The 20,960-nt window shown below is 41.3% G+C and overlaps 2 protein-coding genes and 1 pseudogene across 6 annotated transcripts in view; 2 read left to right on the top strand and 1 right to left on the bottom strand.

The window, feature by feature from the left end:
* TCERG1 (transcription elongation regulator 1) overlaps positions 1-13,720 on the top strand; it is a 65,662-nt gene extending 51,942 nt beyond the window's left edge. For 4 of the 5 annotated variants that reach the window (XM_070414675.1, XM_070414674.1, XM_070414673.1 and 1 more), the window contains 7 exons: positions 86-236; positions 4,147-4,311; positions 4,565-4,747; positions 7,308-7,487; positions 8,042-8,125; positions 9,568-9,668; positions 10,814-13,720. In XM_070414675.1, the coding sequence (XP_070270776.1) occupies positions 86-236; positions 4,147-4,311; positions 4,565-4,747; positions 7,308-7,487; positions 8,042-8,125; positions 9,568-9,668; positions 10,814-11,015 (1,066 nt within the window). In that variant the 3' untranslated portion in view covers positions 11,016-13,720. Of the gene's footprint in view, positions 1-85; positions 237-4,146; positions 4,312-4,564; positions 4,748-7,307; positions 7,488-8,041; positions 8,126-9,567; positions 9,669-10,447; positions 10,542-10,813 lie in introns of all 5 variants that reach the window. The other variant, XR_011471506.1, reaches the window with a different exon arrangement.
* A 1,515-nt stretch (positions 13,721-15,235) lies between these two features.
* On the bottom strand, positions 15,236-16,504 carry GPR151 (G protein-coupled receptor 151). Its single transcript, XM_070417127.1, has one exon. It carries the CDS (start codon positions 16,502-16,504, stop codon positions 15,236-15,238), a length of 1,269 nt encoding a protein of 422 aa, XP_070273228.1.
* Positions 16,505-18,187: 1,683 nt separating this feature from the next.
* LOC139010099 (mediator of RNA polymerase II transcription subunit 15 pseudogene) overlaps positions 18,188-20,960 on the top strand; it is a 28,657-nt pseudogene continuing 25,884 nt past the window's right edge.

Here is a 20,960-nt window from a genome sequence, read left to right as displayed (position 1 = left end):
GGTGGAAAAATGGTATCTTCTGCTATACCTTTCTACAAGCAGAAATAGCTCTGTCAAAGTTAGCACACTTGCCATTTTGTTACAGAGCAACTTTTAGTGAATTTGCAGCCAAGCATGCTAAAGATTCAAGATTCAAAGCAATTGAAAAGATGAAAGATCGAGAAGCCTTGTTTAATGAATTTGTGGCAGCTGCAAGAAAGAAAGAGAAAGAAGATTCGAAGACCAGAGGTGAGAAGGTAAGATGGTTTTCGTTCCAGTGGTGTGATTGATAGGAGTGCTAATAGAGAGGAACTAAGCTGGTGGTGTGTTTCTAGTTTCATTCATGAGCACAAGTAATAGGACCCACATTTACTGTTTAGCCTTTTAAATTGACTTTTATAATTGTTGATATGTGTATATTCTATCACTTTCCATAATTTTATAGCTTCACTAAACTACAAAGGGTTGCTTTAAATTTTATTAATATTGAGATGCCCGGTAAACCCAGAACTGGTTGTTAGGCTTATCTGTTCACTGACCAGCTAAGTGCCTGCTAAGATTCCAAGATTCTTTATAGGTGGTAACATTTAAGTTTCAGAGCCTTCTTTATCTTTTTTGCTCTCTAAAAGCATTTTAGTGACTTTCTAATCTTTTAGTAAACATGTCTTACATATAAATTATTGCTTATCAGAATTAAAGGTCAGCTATAAAAGATTAATGAATTTCAAATGTCATTTGATAGCAGTGTCGGGAGTGGAGAGGAGCTCACCACTGGGGAGGCCGACGGGTAGGGAGATGGCACCAGTGGTGTGTGAGCCATCAAAACAAGCAGCCACTGCCCTTAGTGTCCCTGTATGCTTTGTGCATGGAGGAAAAACCTCTGGAGCCTAATCATTCTTGACCTTTAGAATTGCCTCTTGTTCCAGGAAGTTAAAATATTACAAATTCTATTAAATGTTGTTAGGGAAGTAATACCACTCTTGTTGGGAAGAAGTCTTTGTCATTGAAAATAGCAATAGTATTAAATGAAATATCTTTTGTCAGAAATCATCTGAAATTTCCTGATTTATTTGGCTTCCAAAGTATGTTTTTCCAGAATTATTTCAGTATTAACAATGTTTGTTTGTAAAGCGATTATGCTTTGCCGTGAAAATGTGCAAAGTTGAATTCTACTTAAACATTTTATGTGTTGTGTTAGAAACGTTAATGAATTGTTTCTAATTTTGACTTTGTTATAATTTATTTGATTAAGGGAAATCAAGTAAATAGATGATTGATATTGTATGATTTATATGATTGCTTTTATACAAATTGAATGTTTTTCTCTCTGCATTTGTAACTGTTTTGTTTTACCCTAAACACTTTTTTATGTAGCTATTTTATGTATTCTGTTTTATAACAAGTGGATAGACTTTACAGTTTTGTGCTGTGCAACCTGTCAATCAATTCAGTCTGACAGCTGTCAGTCACTGATACGCAAAATATTATGGGATTCTCTAGTGAGGAAAGAATTGGTATCTCTCTGTGTGGTGACTTTAGCCTCCCGCAGTTCCGGTACTTTACATTTTTTTAGTCTTTTTCCTTATAAAGTGATAACAGTTGTGCCCAGAATGTGTCAATTAAAATAAGAAATTAAATAGATATTACATCTAAATAACCCTAATATAGTTAGCTTTATTTTCTTCTGGTTGTAAAATTTTAATTCTTTAAATTATGGGCTTGGTTCTGTACCATTACTAAATTTTAAAATAAAGTAAAACTTTCTCAGCCAGTTTAAAGAATGCATAAACAATTACTCACTAAGCCATGAAAGCAGAAATCTTTAAAGTAAGGGTTTAAATATAGTAGTATTAAATTCACATTCTGAGAAGTGGTTGGCTAATGAAGTTTTATCACATTCTTCATGACTTTCACTGTAGATTCTTATGAAGTATATTGTTTATACTGTTTTTTAAAATCACATTTTAACTGTGTAATTGAAGAGTAAGATTAGTACCAGTATCATGCTGATATGTTGTTGTTCTTTGTTCTTTGGATTCTCTAATCGAATCAGTAGCTGCATGGTAAAAATATAAAGGCAACTACTTGCTGAGCCAAAAGCCTGTGAAGGACATTGACTTTTGGTGAAATACTGTGTTTTCCTTCAGTAGGCGTTTTTAAGCTAAAGGTTACAGTTATTTTCATGTAGCCTTCACTGGTAATTTTCCATTTTATTAAAAAAAGGCCCCAAACTCTTCATTTTTATTAGACTGTTTTGTTTACCACAGTAGCTACCCTCATATTTTTTATTATAATTTATTACTGTAGCAAATTTTTATAAAATTATGGTTCAAATAATTTACTTTTTGGAACAACACATTTGAAGTTATACATAATGGAGTTATTCTTTTTAGGAAATTGGCATTTTCTCTCTTCCCTGTTTCAAATTTCCTGCTGAACAATTTAAATATTTTTATTACAGTACATCGTAAGGCTAAAGAGACAATTTTCCCTATTAATTTAACAGCTTAGATGGAAGGCGCTTTCATATTTGGAAATAAAGTTTTATTTAAAGTTTACTTTGGCTATATATCACACATTTAAAAAACTTAGATGATTTTGTCTTTATAGGCTTTGTTTGAAAATGATTTTAAGTTCATGTAAATTCCTATGGCTTAGAAAGATTCGTGTTTGCTACAGCTTGCATGTCTTTATTTAGCATGAATTTTATAAATTTCGCCTTCTAGTTATGACATGAATCTAGGAATTTGGTGTTTATCATCTCAGATACAAAGTAGACAAGATGAACAGTAAATTTATGTCATATTACTACATCAAGTGGTTTCTTTATCACTGTCTGTAAATGCTGGGTTTATGATCCAAACAAAGCCACTGCTGAAATCCACAGCTGATTAGTTCTTGTCTTTTTAAAAATTCTCTAATGTAGACACGGTTTCTTATAATCTTACAAGTGTTTTCCAGGAAGGACATAAACCTCCCTTTTAATCCTTTAATAGGAGAAATGAGGTTATAGGAGGAAATGAGAGGGTTGGAATAGGCAGAAAGAATGATTCATTTATTTTGTGCCCACACATTTGAAATTCTGATTCCATTCCTAATTTATCATTCCCTTGGTCAGGAGGGAATGCTTAATCTCTATGGGGAGAAGAGGTTCTTGACATGGTCAGAATCCTCTGCTGAAAGGACTTTGGCTAACTTGATATCTTTCCTGGGAGGAGCACAAAATGATTTAGATGAGCCTAATTTTAAAACAGATCCTCAAAGGATCATAAAATAAATGCCTCATTTATCTCTTTCTTTCCCTATTAAAAAAAATATATATATATACATATATATAAATACAGTTTGAGATAAGTATTGCATATTTTGATACTATAATACCTTTGATATAATGTTACTAACTTGGTACTTCAGTTGTTAAGTATGTTATTTCGTTGATACATACTCTGAGCTGTGTAACGGTGAAGGCATGTATGTTTAATGGCTAAGAAGTACAGGAAATCTGAATGCAGGTTTTTTTTTTTAGTAATGATTAATTAATTATGACCAACATAGAAATTCTATAATTTTCTTGTATATAAGGTTAAAAATACCTTGCTCTTCTTTAAAAAACATAAAAGTTGGACTTATTTTTTTGTTTTTAGATATTTGATAGTTTCAGGTTTGTAATAAATAAGACTTGCTATTTGTGCTCAACGGTTTCTAAATCCCCCTATTAGTTTTAACAAACAAAAATTTTATTCATCTACTTTTTAAAATAAAGCATTTCTACCAGCTTTATGTTGAAGTATTTTACTATAGTTTATAAGCTGATTTTTTGCTAAAAGTAAATTCAAATTCACATTCCTTATGAAATATAGCAGTTCTGAGATCAAATATTATAAACAACATAAAAGTTTTTCTCTATATTTGAATAGTTTTATTAGAGAACATAATTTATCTTGATTTTGGTATATTTGAAATGACAGTGTATATGTGTGTTGATTTTTATATTTCTCATGAAAGAGTAATTCTGATATTCTCCTTTACTAAAACTTATTGTATCCTGAGTAAGTGCATTTAAAAAGTTATTCTTATTTTTAAGGTAAATGAACTTTTTTTTAGTTGTAAGCATTTAGATATGAGGAATTTCTCATTGTTTTTCCTTCATCTTGTTTTGAAATGTAGATTAGATCGGATTTCTTTGAATTATTATCTAATCATCACCTGGACAGTCAGTCTCGATGGAGCAAAGTAAAAGACAAAGTAGAAAGTGATCCACGTTACAAAGCAGTGGATAGTTCATCAATGAGAGAAGACCTTTTCAAACAGTATATTGAAAAAATAGCCAAGGTAACCATGGGGCCACTTGTCCTTTAACCGTGGAATAATAAAACCCGTAATTGCATTATAATGGTATTCGCTGCTGTGTGGGGTGTGGCATTTTTCTTAATACAAGAATCTCTAGTAGTTGATTTGGAAATGGGGTACAGTGTTTAGGTAGATGGTATTCTTGGTAGGTTTAAAATTTTGTATTTGAAAAACTTACTTTGTGGAAACCTTTTGATGCAGTTGGTAAAAGGATAATGTAATTTCACTTTTACAGAATTTAGACTCAGAAAAAGAAAAGGAGCTGGAAAGGCAAGCCCGCATTGAAGCTAGCCTTAGGGAACGAGAGAGAGAGGTTCAGAAGGCTCGGTCCGAACAAACGAAAGAAATCGATCGAGAGAGAGAGCAGCACAAACGGGAAGAAGCTATCCAGAACTTCAAGGCACTTCTGTCTGACATGGTATTTATTGCTCTTTCACTATTTTCTCTGTAAAGTACTGGATGTTAGAAATCCATTACATTACCTCATAGTGAGCGTTTTAATATTCTTTAAGTTGACTGTGAGGGATACAATTTGGTAAGTTATTTATAAACTTTTAAAATTGAGTACTTGGTATTAGCCCTGTTGGAACAGGCAAACCCTAGTTATTTAACATTTTCAGAAGTGAGATCATTTATTTATATGAAAATTCCTAATCTTTTAGTGTCAAAGCTTTATTTTTATAGGTCTTGATAAGTCATCTTAAAGTCACTTAATAGGCCATAGTAAGAAACAAGTGTGCTGAACATGATTTACCCCTTAAAAAAAATTTTTTTTTAAGTTTTAGAGGAGGAGGGAGAAAGAGAAAAAGAGATAGACATCGATCGGTTGCCTCGTGTACATACCCAGACCAGGGATGGAACCCACAACTTGAGTATGTGCCCTGACTGAGAATCGAACCCAGGACCTTCCACTGCTTGGGACAAGGCTCCAACCAATTGAGCCACCCTGGCCAGGACATACTTTACCCTTTATTTTTATTATTTTTTCAATATATTTTTATTTATTTCAGAGAGGAAGAGAGAGGAGGAGGAGAGAGAGAAACATCAATGATGAGAGAGAATCATTGATCAGCTGCCCCTACACGCCCCCCTCTGGGGATCGAGCTCGAAACCCAGGCATGTGCCCTGATGTGGAATCAAACCATGACCTCCCAATTCATACGTTGACGCTCAACCATTGAGCCCACATCACCAGGCTAATTTACCCTTTTTGTTGATGATTTAGAGTTATCATTGTGATGACCAGTTATTGTCTCTATAGATGGTATGAGAAGTAGGACTTGGGGGGTGCTGACTCCAGGAGATACCCTGGAACTTTCTTTTTTTTTTTTTTTTTTTTTTTTTTAATTTTCTTTAAAAAAATTTTTTTTTTAAAATTATATATTTTATTGATTTTTTACAGAGAGGAAGGGAGAGAGATAGAGAGTTAGAAACATCGATGAGAGAGACATCGATCAGCTGCCTCCTGCACATCCCCCACCGGGGATGTGCCCGCAAGCCAGGTACATGCCCTTGACCGGAATCGAACCCGGGACCCTTCAGTCCGCAGGCCAACGCTCTATCCACTGAGCCAAACCGGCTTCGGCACCCTGGAACTTTCTTGAAAATACTTCTGCATTACCCAGGGTTGTTAAGATAAGTAGAGTATGAGTTCCCTACAGAGAATACCCCAGACCGCTCTGCAGTTCTATTGTTTTTTTCCCCTTCTTTGTTGCCATCTTTCCTGCTGTTCTGTCAGTACGGCCTCTTCAGAGCACTCCTGTCGAGTCTTCAGATTTCTTCCCTTGCTTCTGCTGATCAGTTTTTAATTTCCTTCTCTTCTCTGGACAGTCAGTCATTTCCTCATTTCTCTCCCTTTTTCTGTTTCCCCCAATTCATCTTTATTACAACAACAGAAATCTTTGTAAAAGGCAGATCTGGTTTTGTGACTCTTCCCTGTGCTTGCAGAAGATCAACGTCTTCCTTCCTTTTAGCAGTTGCCTACATTTCAAGTTCAGTCTCCTTAGCATAATATAAAAGACTGTTCATTCCTTGACTGCCTCTCCCCCACCACCCATATAACCTTACCTGCTTTGGTTTCCTTTCTTGCCCCCTAATTAGACTCTAGCCTTGCTGAACTTAACCAAATCCTGCCATTGCTCATTCCAGTCCTTCCACCTAGAGTGCTTTCAAACTTCCCACCATGGTGGTAAACCTCCTCATTCTTCAAGAGCACACTCAAAAATACCTCCTCTGAGGCTGATCCCAGCCCCTCTAGGCACATCTGACCTTACTGCTGCTTTCATTACAGTGTGCTCAGCGTAGACCTCTGCAGCACTCCCTGCATGTTACTGCAGTTGTTGGCTTCCATGCCTGTCTTCCCTAAAAAAAGTGAGCCCATTAAAGGAAGGGGTTTATTTATTATGTATTCCCAGTGCCAAGCATAGTGTTTACCTGACACGTATTTAGATGCTTGATAAATGTTGGTTAAATAAATGTTTTTTGTATTTTTTTTTTTCTTATCTTTCTGTCTTTTCAGCCTCCAAATTTCTTAGCAATTGGCAGCAGTGTGACTTAACTGCTAATGCCATTCCCAGCAGTGAAGCCTATCTTTCTGCTGGTTGGTGAACCAGCTAGCCCTGTCTGGTGGTCTGTTTTCTAGACTTCTTAACCAAGTTAATTCTTGCTTATTCTTGGAAGTGTCAAAGTTGGTAAGATGTTAAATAGAAAACCTAAATACTATTAAAGTGATTACAGACCATGGTTGGTGGGAGATGTCTTGTCTTCTTCCTTCTCCACCTCTAAACCAACATTTGACAGCTTAAGTGAGGTCTGAGAGGTAAGTTTTCTGGCCTAAAGAAGCAGATTTTCAGTGACTTCTTCACTAAGGTGATGTCACCATCAGCTTCTGTTTTTTAAATATATGATTTCTAAACAAAGGAGCCTTTCTTGAAGTATGAACAGGTGGGTCTGGTGTTAGATACAGATCTCTGTTTCAGGTTCGTTCTTCAGATGTGTCCTGGTCAGACACTCGCAGGACCCTCCGGAAAGATCACCGCTGGGAATCTGGATCCTTGTTGGAGAGAGAAGAGAAAGAGAAGCTTTTTAATGAACACATTGAAGCACTTACCAAAAAGAAGAGGGAGCACTTTAGGCAACTTCTGGATGAAACTTCCGCAGTAAGAGTTAATTTTCCTATTCTAATCTGCACGGATCTTTGTTAATCCCAAAGTAAAATATGGACATGATTTTTAGTGTCATGGTCTTTAGATCCATTACTGGAATTCATGCAGTTTTCAAGTTCATATCTGCTCCTATGGCTGTTCAGAATGTCCTTAGCTGTGTGTGATCATTGGTCCCTCCTGATAATTGATTTAATAAATTCCTTCTTTTGCCCCATTTTCAATTTGACGCCATAGCCCCCTTGTTTGGCAGTGTGTACACTCTCCTGTCCAGGTTTTGCTCCTGTTGGCCTGCTCTCTAGATAATGGTTTCCTCAGAAGTTAGGGTATTGCGCCTGGAGGTATAGGGTTGCAGGTCTTAGGCCACTTTGGAAATGTGTCCATGAAAATAACTCTTGTAGCATGAAAGCTGCTTCCCTGTCCCTGACTAATCCAGTTATGCGTGGGAGCTCGCAGGGCCGTGAGGAGTGCTATGTGCCATACAGGCTGCAGTTTGATCCCTCAGTAGTAAGTGAGCGTATTTATGTTTTTATTCCCTTGTCTTTTCAAAGATTACCTTAACATCCACATGGAAAGAAGTAAAAAAAATCATCAAAGAAGACCCTCGGTGCATTAAGTTCTCCTCCAGTGACAGGGTAAGAGAGGATTTTGTCTGAGCTTTTTAAGTGTATGAGAAATTTGAATTTTAAGTTCACATTTTTTTCTTGCATGTATATATTAATAAGACAGCACAATGGAAACTTTTAAAAGAATCCTTGGAGTTAAAGCTGTGTTTGGGGATTTTAGAGATTTAACAAATCCATAGGGTTTTGGGTGGCTTTTTGGTGTTTTTTTTTATTCCCCCCCGAGGGAACCCTTCAGTCCATTACAGCATGATCTCTAGTTCTTACGTGCTTTTGAAACTCAGATGGAGGAATTGCGGATGTGGGAAGTTTGTGAGCTGAACCCTGCTCTGGTGCTCTAACTCCTGTTTAGGAACAAACTCAGTTGGGGACTGAAATAGTGAACTATATCAAGAAAAGTGTTTTTTAAAAAAATCAATAAGCCCACCTGATGTAGCTCAGCGGTTGAGCATCTACCCAGGAACCAAGAGGGCACTGGTTCGATTCCTGGTCAGAGCACATGCACAGATCATGGGCTCAATCCCCTGTAGGCATGCAGGAGGCAGCTGATTGATGTTTCTATCTCTCTTTCCCTCTTCCTTCCTCTCTCTTATAAAAAAATCAATAAAAACGACCTCGGAGTTCCACTAAATAAACATAAAAAAAAAAGAAAGAAAAGTGTGGCTTACTGCAGTCCATTTTATACCTTGGACTTCTATTGTTTTTTTCTTCCCACCATTCATTCTCCTTTCCTAGTTGGTTTCTTTAGTATAGAGTCCAGAAACCCACAGATCGAATATTCTTCCTTTTCAAACCCTGTTAAGTTGTGTTCAGGATGTTTGGATAACAAAATACAAAATATACGGGGCTGGGTTAGAGTGGTAGACTGATAGCTGAGAGATCCAGTTTCAGTTTCTAACTTTTCTGATTATTTAGAATTGATGATAAAGTCTTTTTTTTTTTTTTAACCCAAAGAGTTTATACCTATCATAACAATTACTAGAAAAGCTAAATGCTCAGTATAACTAAAGTTCTGAGTGTTATGGTTGGTGAATCCATAAATTATACCACATTAGTGTTTTTGTACTGGAAGATATAAATACAGTCTACAGGAAATACACATTTCTTTATTTCTTAAAAGTGTCTGTCTACCACTTGAGGTTCTTGTGAAGATTAAAAGGAATAGCCTCATAAACCCTCAGCATAATGTAGCAGATAGCAAGCCCTCAAGTCTTACCTGTCACTAATATTTTATGTGGTTCTGCGATCTTGCTTTCTTTTTGTCTTGAAAATGTACATTGCAGATTTTCTATTTTAATGAATGTTACACGAACACAAATAAATGTACCTTACTGCCTTTTTCTTTAGAATTTTCTAGTTGACGATGTGACACACATTTCTAGTTTTATAAATGACATTAATTTTGGAATTAGTGGACTTTTTATTTTCTTTCTAATCTTACTTTCTTTTTTCAGAAAAAACAAAGAGAGTTCGAAGAATACATCAGAGACAAATACATCACTGCCAAAGCCGACTTCAGGACGCTTTTGAAAGAGACCAAATTTATAACATACAGGTGTGTGCCATGGAATGTTTCATGTCAGCAGTTCCTGTCTTTGCTAGTTCTTACTCGAATGGCCAAGGCATACTTTGCATTCACACACATGTTGACATTATTAGCTTCTAAGGATAAAGAAGAATCCAACTTTTATCAAAGACCAGAGACAGCCAACCCATCTCTACCTTTTTTTTTTTTTTTTTAAAGAAAGGGCCCAGATGCCAATTCTTATTTTGTGTTACCCACCCATCCAGTTTTTTAAACAGACTTCTGTTTTTGCTTCACTGCTTCCTTAGGAGTGCCCCAACTTTAAATAATCCTTCACTGTCAGTTGTCTTCACCTCCTCTGAAGACTACTCAGTGTTGCTTCACTGAACCAACTCGGAAACTTGAAATCATCCAAGCTCAGTAAAAACATTTTTTTTCCTCAGAGGAAAGCAGTTTGCTGGATAGTTTTAAATAAAGATTTTAAATGATAAACTTGGAGCTTTAAAACAAGATTTCATTGTAGCATGCCCAGTCGTCCCCACCCCAGCGATTTCTCAGCAGGGGAACAAGTTGACATTGGTTAGTAGTCTGTGCAGGAAACCGTTGTTGGTTCATGCTCCAGCTTTTCCTATAAGAGAAAAATTTGAAGCATTTAATGAAGGGTGTGTGCACGGGAGGCTAGGTAGTGCTGAGGGTGTGGTTTTTAGGTACTTTGTCATTGGATTTTTTGGTCAGGATCCTTAATGTTTTGCATCAGTTTGGGCTTTTAAATTAGATGTGAAGTAAGACTTCTTTCTACATTTTTGTAGTTAATTTAGTGAAAGATGTGAAAGTGAAAGCTTGTGAAAGATGCTGGGATTGGCAGCCCCGCAGACTGAAGTCCTCTGTTCATCCACAGAACAGGTACAGCACGGGCAAGATTCACCCACCCACCCTCAGCCCTGGTCTGGAGGGACCACCAGTAGGGGTGGGAGGGTAATTCAGCTTCTGAGGCCCTTTCACTCCCTGGAGTCTTTGCTGAGGCAACTTACAAAGGTGACCACTGCAGTGAAATTTTTCTTAAAAAAAATTTAAAAAGTGGAAACACAATTAGGAACTAGATGGACATTTCCAGCTCATATCTGAAAGGCCTGTGAACAGCAGTCAGTAATTCTGGACTTCTTTTCTTATTTCAGATCCAAAAAGCTAATCCAGGAATCTGATCAGCACCTGAAAGATGTAGAAAAAATTTTGCAGAACGACAAACGGTATCTAGTACTAGACTGTGTGCCAGAGGAGAGGCGGAAACTGATCGTGGCGTATGTGGATGACCTGGACCGCCGGGGCCCTCCGCCCCCTCCCACAGCGTCGGAGCCCACCCGACGATCAACAAAATAACCCTGCATACTCTTCCATGGGGTATCTATTACTTCAAAATGCTTGCATGAGCCAATTTTCAGGTTTTTTACATGTATGTGCATTAGTCAAACTATTGCAAAACCATCTGACGAACAGAAGGAGAAGCATTCGTGAACAGTTGCTGAACAGAGAACACTTTGGAAATATTTATGCTTTTCTTTGTGTGGCATGACTGACATACATACTCAAATATAGGCTGTCTCTAGTAAATCTAAAATCTTGAAGCTAAAAATCATCCTTTTATGAGGTGTGGAAGTCAGTGACTTTTGGTGACGTACTTTCTAGCAGTGTTATACATGCAAGACATAAGAGCATTTGTGGTTTGAACTTGCAAGATACAAATACCACAGACTCCCAAAAAATCTAGGTTGGGGTTTGTTTTGATTTTGTTTTTCAAAGCGGGTAAAAGAAAAAACACTGAAAATGGAATTCTTATCTTCCAGAGGTTAAGATTATTATAATGGACATACTTTTACCTTTGTCTCTAAAGAACACTTTAGTTTTATTTGTTCACTTATGAGCTTTGATTATCCCCTCTGAATTATAGGCCAAGTCTTGTTTAGCCTAAGAGAAGATTTATTTAGGAAGTTCTTCTCAGGTATGGAACCACGGTCATAACTAATATGTTGGCCAGAATAGAACTGCTGGTTAAACACATTCACCATTAAGTGATCTTTATCAATATTCTGGATTAGACAACAGATTCTTTTTTGGGTGTTCCCTGTAAACTGTACTCCTGTTTGAATGTTAAACTTTTGTTTCTAAAGTTTAATTTTAAGATGTTTGAATGTTCAGTTTATGTATTTGAACTACAATAAACCAACCCTTTTTCTATATGTGGATTGTATATGATTATGTTACATAATTTATAAAAACTTTTTAAAAACCTGCTCTTAAAAGCAGCAGCAAATGTAATTTGGTACAAAAAAAGGTTGACTTTAAGTCTTGGGATATCACATAGTTTTGAAAGGCTTGAATATAATAAATTATTTACAGTATAAAAGAGATGGGATTTGTAAAGAACCATTTTGGTGCTCAGTCTCTTAGCAATATCTTACTGCTTTATAGCAAGAAGCTGCTTTTTGTGTTCTTGTTTTTTCCTTTTATATGCAAGGATTTGGTAGTTAATGCTTTTGGCGTCCTTTCAGTGTATCATGCACACCATGCATGGAGCTTTGCCTTGGATGCCTCCCAATTGCTCTGCGTAACTTGACCGCCCAGTTTAAAAAGATCCTCTGTTCCATTCCTTCGTAGGTTCCTAGTGTCGGTGTACCACATAAATAAAATGTCTAGAAAAATACGTCAATAGGATAATTATTTTCCTGTTAATCTTACACATACTGTGATTGTAGCAAAACCTAGAAAGAGGGCATACGAACAGGTCTGCATTTATATGTTCCGTGCACTGCACAGCACACACAGACACATTCACATCTGGGCTACTTAGTACGTAGCTACAAAACTTGCATGAATTCGGCATGTAGTGGCCTGGGATTATTTCACTAAGGTCTTAACCTGTAAAATTGCTAATTAACAGGACTTTTTTCTTCTTTTTCCCCTTCTCTTTTTTTGAAGTTCATTTTTATAAATTTAGTGATTTTTAAGTTCTGTGAGGAGTGAAAGGGAAGTGTTTGACAAAAGGAACACAACTAGGATAGAAATGTGACTGTCCTGCAAAGGTGGAACTTGCGCAGTGTTTTGTCATTTCCACTTGCACAGAGCATTCTTCTGTTTCTCACAGTAGGGAGTGTGAAGAAAATGGTCTGGTGATATCTCACTTCCTACTTTTGTGGTAAAGTATTTGGGATTAAGTGCTGAGCCAAGTCACAAATCAGACTCTTCTATACAGATTTTTTTTTTAATAAACATTTATTTTTTTATTTTTTAATATATTTTATTGATTTTTTACAGAGAGGAAGGGAGAGGGATAGAGAGTTAGAAACATCGATGGGAGAGAAACATCGATCAGCTGTCTCCTGCACACCCCCTACTGGGGATGTGCCCACAACCAAGGTACATGGCCTTGATCAGAATCGAACCTGGGACCCCGCCCCCCCCCAGTCCGCAGGCTGACGCTCTATCCACTGAGCCAACCCGGTTAGAGCTATGCAGGTTCTTTAAGGAATCAAGTCAGGACTCTGTGTTCGGTACTTAATGAAAGGGTTGTTGTAATTACAGTTTCAATATCTCCAACTGGATTTGCTGCTTATCAGCAAGTTCCTTAAAAATTAATGATTCAATTTACCCAGAGACCCGTGTTAAGGTCTGACCTCCCCCTAAAACCCAATGATGATTTTTGAAAGGAGCATTCAAGACAAAGACTGTAATTCTCCAAACTATCTGAAGTGAAACAATGCCTTTTATTTTTGTATGTTAAAATATTCAACACTGGAATCTTACATCCTACATTTACTATATATAATGTACATAAAAATCTTCAAATAGTTCATCACAGACAATCTTAAAGGTAATCCCTGTGTATAACTATCTGATCACAAAAACAATATTTTGGATACTTAGGTTAAGTTGTAATTTGATCATGTGAGCCTTAGAATAAAATTTGTAATGAACCAAGTAAAAAGAAAAAAGCCCTATCTTCTGTGTTAAAATAAACCATGACCATTTGTACAAACAAAAACCAAAAAAAATCCAGACAGAACATTTTTCAAAAAATAAAAATTCCATCCACAGTGTATTTTTTGTATTTCAAATTCTTCATTGCTTGCCCTAAAGACAGTCCCCCTCCCCGCCCCCCCCCCCCCCCCAGGGGATCCTTCAGTGAAAATACCCAAGTCCTTTACAGAGTAATCAACAATCATGGATAAATGTCCTTATTATATTTCATAGGGGAAGAAATGTATCATAATCATGCCTTTTGGGGTGTGCTTTAACTTGCTGTGAAATGAACAGTCAAGTTATACTGGATGTTTGGGAACACAAAGTTTAATTTTACTGCTTTTCTACATTGCCCTTGTGTGTGTTTTTTCTTGTTACTCTTGATCATCTTTATAACTTAAAAACAGGCATTTAAAAATATATTTTTTTTATTGATTTCAGAGAAGAAGGGAGAAGGAGAGAGAGAGAGAGAAATATCAGTGATGAGAGAGAATCATTGATCTGCCTCCTGCACGCCCTCCACTGGGGATCAAGCCTGCAACCCTGGTATATGCCCTCCTGGTTCATAGGTCAATGCTCAACCACTGAGCAACACTGGCCCGGCACTCTGAGGCATTTTAAATGTTGAGCAGGGTTCAAGTTCAATTGTTATGGGTACATTTAATGCCATTTAACAAGAAAGTTCATCTATATCCCCCTTTTATAATATGATTACTGCCTTCAGTAATTAACTATATCACTAGACATAACTTACAGTTTTATCTTGAGAGAAAAGAGATATTGGGAGGAACAGATTGATTTCAACTTGCAGAAGAGTAACTGTCTCCTGTATTTGGGAAGAATCGATAATTGGGAAGAGAAAGGGGTAGTTTTTTAAAGTTCTCCATATCAGAATACAGAATGTCATAACTAAGCTGCTAAAATCCTTAGACTTAGAAACTGAGGACTCAGGTGGCATTACAAAGATCAACAAAAGCAGGTTTTAGTGTAAGGTGAAGTTCAAATTTACTTAAACTTGGCTATGATTTGATAAGGTGATGTTCCTTATTCTGCAACTTCAGTCGTTTTTATCAAGTAAATGTACTTATTTTAAGCAAATGAAGGTAACTCGAAATGTACTCATTAACATGTTAAAGAACAAATCTCATTCCGTCGATGTGGATTTTGAGCTTTGGTTATGTGATGGGAAGTGAGGGCCAGCAGGCTCAGGAGGAAACTAAAGGAAAGGCTTCATCGTTAGACCAGCTGCACTCCAGCCGGCACAGGGCCGGTCCCCAAGAGAACCCAGTGACTCAGCCCCTGTGAACCAGGACCACAGAGCTGGGCTCTCTGGTCCCTGTGGTAGAAACACCGCACAATACAATCCTTTGGGCAGCCAGGTGTTAATTCTGAGACATAATTACTGCTCCTAATGTGGCGTCCTACTTACCAAATGGCACATTTTGAAAATGCAGACTGTGAAGCAATATTTGTAATTCCTAAATGTAATCATTTTATGTTTTATATGGTAAAGTCAGCCATGTGGATCAGCAGCAGTACAAGTACATACAAGAATCGCAAATTAGTTTTGCTTTGAGACGTAATCATTTTCCACAGTCTCCTGTCTCTCGATCTTCATGCTCCCAGGGGATAGGGTCATTGTCTTGCTCACAAGGGTTTGTGTCCCTCTCGTGCCAGAACTGCTCCACGTCGGGGAGGATGGGCATCTCTGCCTTCTGGCTTCTCTCTCTCCTGGAGGCAGGAGAGCCGGTCTCCTCTTTCTCTGGTGTGGATACTGGGGACCCTGGAGAGGGAATGTTGTCAGGAAGGGCCTCCGAGTCCCCAGCTGGTGGTTCCTGAGACTCTGCGGCAGCTGGTTGCTTTTTGGTCATCCATTTCCATAAGCCTTTCACGCTTTCCTTGAACTCCCCTGACATCGCTAGAAAGATGAGAGGATTTGCCGAGGAGATGGAAAACATCAGGACTTGAGACAGGGCTGTAAACCCCTGGGGTGGGGCCGGGCCGCCAGCCTTCAGGTGCCACATCCACAGCCAGGCTGCCCATTCCGGGAGCCACAGGACAGCCGAGGTGATGGCCATGCTGAGCAACATCACCGTCAGCCGCTTTGAGCGCATCTGGTTCCTGAGATGCCGGGTCTTAGTTCCTCGTCTCTGACATTGCCCATAAGCTCTCCAGAAATAAAAGCCGGCAAAGAGTAACGGCAGGCAAAATACCAGGAGAGGGTAGAGCTTACCAAAGATGGACATGAACACTTCGGCCACCGTGGGCACATCCAGGAGGCACATCTCCACGCCTGCGTGCAGCCTGGTGGTGCTGAAGAAGCATTCTGGCAGGGGCAGCAGGCCAGCCACCGCCCAGATGGCCGCCAGCACTGACCAGATGGTGCAGCTGTGGATACTGACTTGCTTGGCTGGGTCCCTTGCATACAGGAAGCAGACTTTGGCCATGGCGACGATTGTCAGGCTCTTGGCTGCCATGCACGTGTGGGTGAACCAGTCAGAGGATTTGCAGACAAACCAGCCCAGGTCCCAAACACCTCTGGCGTACGCGGTAGCTCGGACAGGCACAGAAAACAGCAGGAGAGAGAGATCCGCCAGGCTGAGGTTCAGGATCAGGGAGTGGATCAGGGATGGCTTTCCCTTGCAAGCTCTGTGAAGGAGGATGCCAAGCACACACAGGTTCCCCACGAGGCCCACCAGGCAGACGGCCACCAGGAGAGCCGGGACGATGGTCCTCCAGTCCTTGGAGTCAGAGGGCAGGTACCCTCCGGCAAAGTGGAGGTGAGCAAAGGACACGTTCATGGTGCTGGAGTTGGAGTCTGCAAAGGCCGCCGCAGGCATTGCCTTTCCCATCCAGCGCCTCCTTGCAGAAGTTAGCTTCTCTGTCTTTTTGCCTTGGCTCTTCTGCGTAGGAAATAAATATGCCGTCGGCACTGTCCAACGACACCTCTGGACCCTCCCCTTGCTTGTTTTCTGAGAGCAGAAGGTGGGAGAAGGTTGGCTAAGCTGCATGGAATGTACGTTGGCTGGGCTGAATGGCAAGCAGCAGGGCGCATGGTGGCTGCTCATTGGCAAGTCTAATATCAAAGTGTCGCTCAGTGGAGAAAACCCCATATACCCATAAATGATAAATGAGGAGAACATACATGCAAGTGGGGTGGGTTCCTGGGGGGTCACTAGAGCCAGCCAAGGCAATTATTTTCAACCAGCTGTTTCTAAAATCCTGACTGCGGTCTGTTATTCAGTAAACACGACATCCAAACTACCAGGTCCTTGAAACCAAAGCACGAAAGCGCGCGCCAGAATCACCCGGAGAGCTTGGCCCAGCGGATCTGGTGCAGGTTAGAGCAGATCTTTGCTCTTAGCATGCTGAGCAGCCTTCAGCAGAGGGGCGTTCTGAGACTGTGATTGAAAAAATAAATGGAACCAGGGAGAGATTGTGGCTTAGAAGGACCAAGCCAAAGGGCAGTACTAGGCAGGCAGGAAGGAGTCAGAATGCTGAGACTCAAAATTTGCTGCCTCTGGTGCCTGGTTTCAGTGCCCTAGCAATAGGGCCGCCCCCCTGCCCCGCCCCCCAGCTCCCCCCTACACACACACACACACACACACACACACACGCCTCTGCTGGGTCCCAGGCTGTTGTTCCTGACGGGGACACCACCCATAGTGGGGATGCCAAGGGGTACCCCTGCAAACTCAAAAGTATGAATAAAAAGGGGAAATCGGAACCACAGATCAGATATTTAAAAAATAAATTTAAGTTGCAAGGGACTTCCGCCAGCTTAATCTTCAAAAGAACCCAGACCAAGCAAATGGGAGGCCAAGTTTTTAAGTGGCTTCTGATAAAAGCAGCGCTGAATGTGATCCTCTTACCAGGCCTGGGCAAAACTTAAAACCTATAGCTCAGTTCCAGGCAAAGGTGAATGATACAGGCAAACCTCGGAGATAGATGGGGCTCGGGTCCAGGCCACTGCAATGAAGGATCGCAGTAAAGCAAGCCTTCGTCTTTTTTGCTGGTGGATGGTCATGATTTCAATTTGTAAAACATGCAACATCTGCCCTGGTCTGTGTGGCTCAGTTCGATTCCCAGTCAGGGCTTGTGCCTGGGCTGTGGGCTTAATCCCCAGCAGGCCGCGTGCAGGAGGCAGCTGATCGATGTTTCTCTGCCTTTCCTTCTTTCTCTTACATCAATAAAAGCATTTTAAAAAGTAACATCTGTGGAGCATAATAAAAGAGGTCTGCCTGTAATAACACTCCTATACCCATTGAGTTCTAAGTGCCCACCTCCTGCCAAGAGTTCCACGCATTGAATTTTCAGGCAACTGGAGAGGGTGCTGTTACCACCCCTTCTAAAGACGAGGACGTGGAGGCAGAGAGGTGAAACAACTAGCCCCGGCTCTGAAGGTCACACAGCCAGTAGGTGACAGGGTTGGGAGAGGCCCGGTGGGTCTGACCCAGAGTTGGCATCGGTCAGCAGGCTGCCATCCTGCCCGCTGAGGAAGGTGTGGGCTACTCACTGTAAGCACTGCCGGTGAAATGGCTGTATTTCAGTTCAGTGCTCATATGTCGAGACCTTTTGCACGGAACACAAAGCTGCAGCCCCTCCCTCTGCGAGCCCCACGCACGGCGCCGGCCCTGGGAACCCAGCGTGGCACAGCGTCCATTCCCTTGCGGACCTACAATCCCGTTGGAGAGATGACCAACGAGAAGGTTCAAGGACAGTGCTCCCCCAGTCCTGGCTGCGGGTGCCTGGCAGAGGGGCCCCTGGAGCAAACCGAGAGCTGGTGGGGAAGCCTCAGGCAAAGGCTTCCTTGGGGGATGAAGTGGGAGCTGAGACCTCGCCATGCGCCCACCTGCTCCTCTCCACCGCAGCCCTTTCAGGATCCCTGTATTCCAGCGGTTCTCAACCTTGGCTGCACATCAGAATCACCTGGGCATCTTTTTAAAATCCTGATTTCTGGGCCTCATCCTCCGGAAATTCTGTTTCTTTGTTATGGGGTGGGGCCACAACATTAGTAACAAAGAAACAGAATTTCCGGAGGGTGAGGCCCAGAAATCAGGATTTTAAAAAGATGCCCAGGTGATTCTAATGTGCAGCCAAGGTTGAGAACCACTGCTGTATTCAACGCGCCAGAAAACAGCTGCTGCTCATCAGAGACCTCAGCATGGCTCACCCCAGGTCTCTGGAGTTGACCTCTGAACCTTGCAGGTGGAGCTGGGAGAGGGGCGGAGCGGTCGGCGGGGCCTCGTGGACCAGCTGCGGGCCATCGGCGTGTTGGGCACGTGCTCCGGTCCTTGGCGGCAGCGCAGTCAGTGCGCCCTCAAATGTGCAGTCGCGTTGCCTCCCTCACTCCCATCCCAAGCTGACAAAAGGCCGCGCTACACGGTTGCAGTTTGTTGCGGTTTCCTTCTCTGACGGCCTGGCTTCGCCGAGGCTGCCTCTCTGTGCTCTTCATCGGGCGGCCCTACCTTGTGTTGGTGGAATATCTTGCTGCGGCGCCTTCCTGAGTGGCGTCTCCCTGCTATTCGGCGTCCGGTGCCTTGGGGTGTGGTTTCGGGCTGCAGGTGCGAGACAGTCCATCGCTAAGGTAAGTGTGCGGTGGGTCTGCAAGGCCCCTCCTGCAGGACAGCACCCCTCGGGTCCCCACCCCTTTTCTGCTGTTGGGTCGGTAGCTCTTAAGGCCACTTGGAGGGAAGATGATGGAGGAGGATGGATTGTGCTGTTTGTTACAAAGGGCCCAGCAAGTCAGGAAACACGGATGGCGATTTTGTCCTGTATTTGACATCAGGGGCCGTCTGCTATGTGGTTGAGTGTGTTTCCAGACCCCATGGCCATGCTGTGTTTTACAGATGCCACAGGCGGGGCTCAGATCTGAGCCCGTCCCTAAAGGGTGAGGCTGGGAGCTCTGGAAGGGGATGTTCGGATTGTCCGCTGGAACCTCGTTTTCCAGGCGTGGCAGATGCTGACGGGGTGAGTGGCGGGTCCTGGGTCCCTGGTTCCTTGGCAGCAGGGCACCAGCGGGGCTCCGCGAGTCTCGGCCGCCAGCGTGGTGCTTTTTTGTTCTTCACGCGGTTTTGCACCTCTTTCCTGCCGGGGTTTTGCCTTTGTAGTAACGTGTGTTTTGACTTGGTGGAGGATACAATCTGGACATAGGTGTGAAGGCTCCTTGGAAAGCCAGAGGATGGTAAGGACACCAGTAGGTAGCTGCGTGGTGCCCGCTTATGTAGAATTTGCAACTTTCTTGAAAAAAAAAGAAATCACGGTTCTATCAAAACACAGCTGTGGTCGATACTGTGCTGCATTCCCTTCTTACATCTCCCCCCCCCCCTTTTTTTTATATGGGCCCCGAATGGTTAAAATCATGCTTTGGACATAAAAGCCTATTCCTGGCTGCGCTGTCTTGTTTTTGTGGGCTACGGTTTGCTGTGGGTCCTTACTGAGTGACATGTGCCATCATTTAGAGAAAAATCTAGGTTGTTTTTTTTTAATCAAAATTCCATTGCCACCATCACCTTGTGGAATACTGTTTTCCATTCCTTTAAAAAATACCTTTGTTGAGATATAATTCACATACCATCATACAATTTTCCCATTTAAAGTGTCCAATTCAGTGGTTTGGGTATTTAATCTTTTCACATTGTTGCCCGTTCTGAGCGGCTAATGACGTAATCCTCTCTTCGGAGCTGCTCCTGTGCTATGCCTGCCAAGTCCAGCAGGTGGCGCGGCACCTTCACACGTGTTTCCAACCTCCCAGGCCTGGAAGAGTCTGGGCAGGCAGGCAGCAGGCTCAGTGATGAGAGTCCCTCGCGAACCTGATGTCTTGGTGGCCTGTTAGGAAAGGAGAGTACATGGCCCTCCCTGAGTCCCAGACTTTGCCTTCCTTTTTAAAACGGGCGAGGCAGCCCTTGCCGTCTGTAAGTTTGCCTTTCATGTTTATTCTTGGGAGGATTAAAGTAAAAAACAATGGTTTTCAATCATTCCCCCCAGACAAGATATCATACTCTGACCCTTGGAAAGAAAAGATGTTTGGTTGTAAGGGAGGGAAGGCCACAAATATTTCCACCTGTGCACGAAACGTTTGTTGATTGGCTTTTCTGCGAAGTGCATTAAAACAAAAAAATGTAACACTTTTCAGTCCCTCATTACAAATCCTTGTTGTAAATTGTAAATTGTTTCTTCTAAAACTCCCTTATGCATTGTTTTACCCCTTCGCTCAGTAGTAGCAGTTGAGAAGTTGAAATGTGCAAGTTTGAGTTATTCTCACAAAGCATGTCTATATTTTTACCCTCGTTAAACATGTTAAAATTA

Source organism: Myotis yumanensis, unplaced genomic scaffold, assembly GCF_028538775.1.
Source record: "Myotis yumanensis isolate MYYU_CA2020_CCGP unplaced genomic scaffold, mMyoYum1.0.hap1 SCAF_5, whole genome shotgun sequence".
NCBI classification, from domain to species: Eukaryota; Metazoa; Chordata; class Mammalia; order Chiroptera; family Vespertilionidae; genus Myotis; species Myotis yumanensis.
This window is presented reverse-complemented; position numbering and strand designations above follow the sequence as displayed.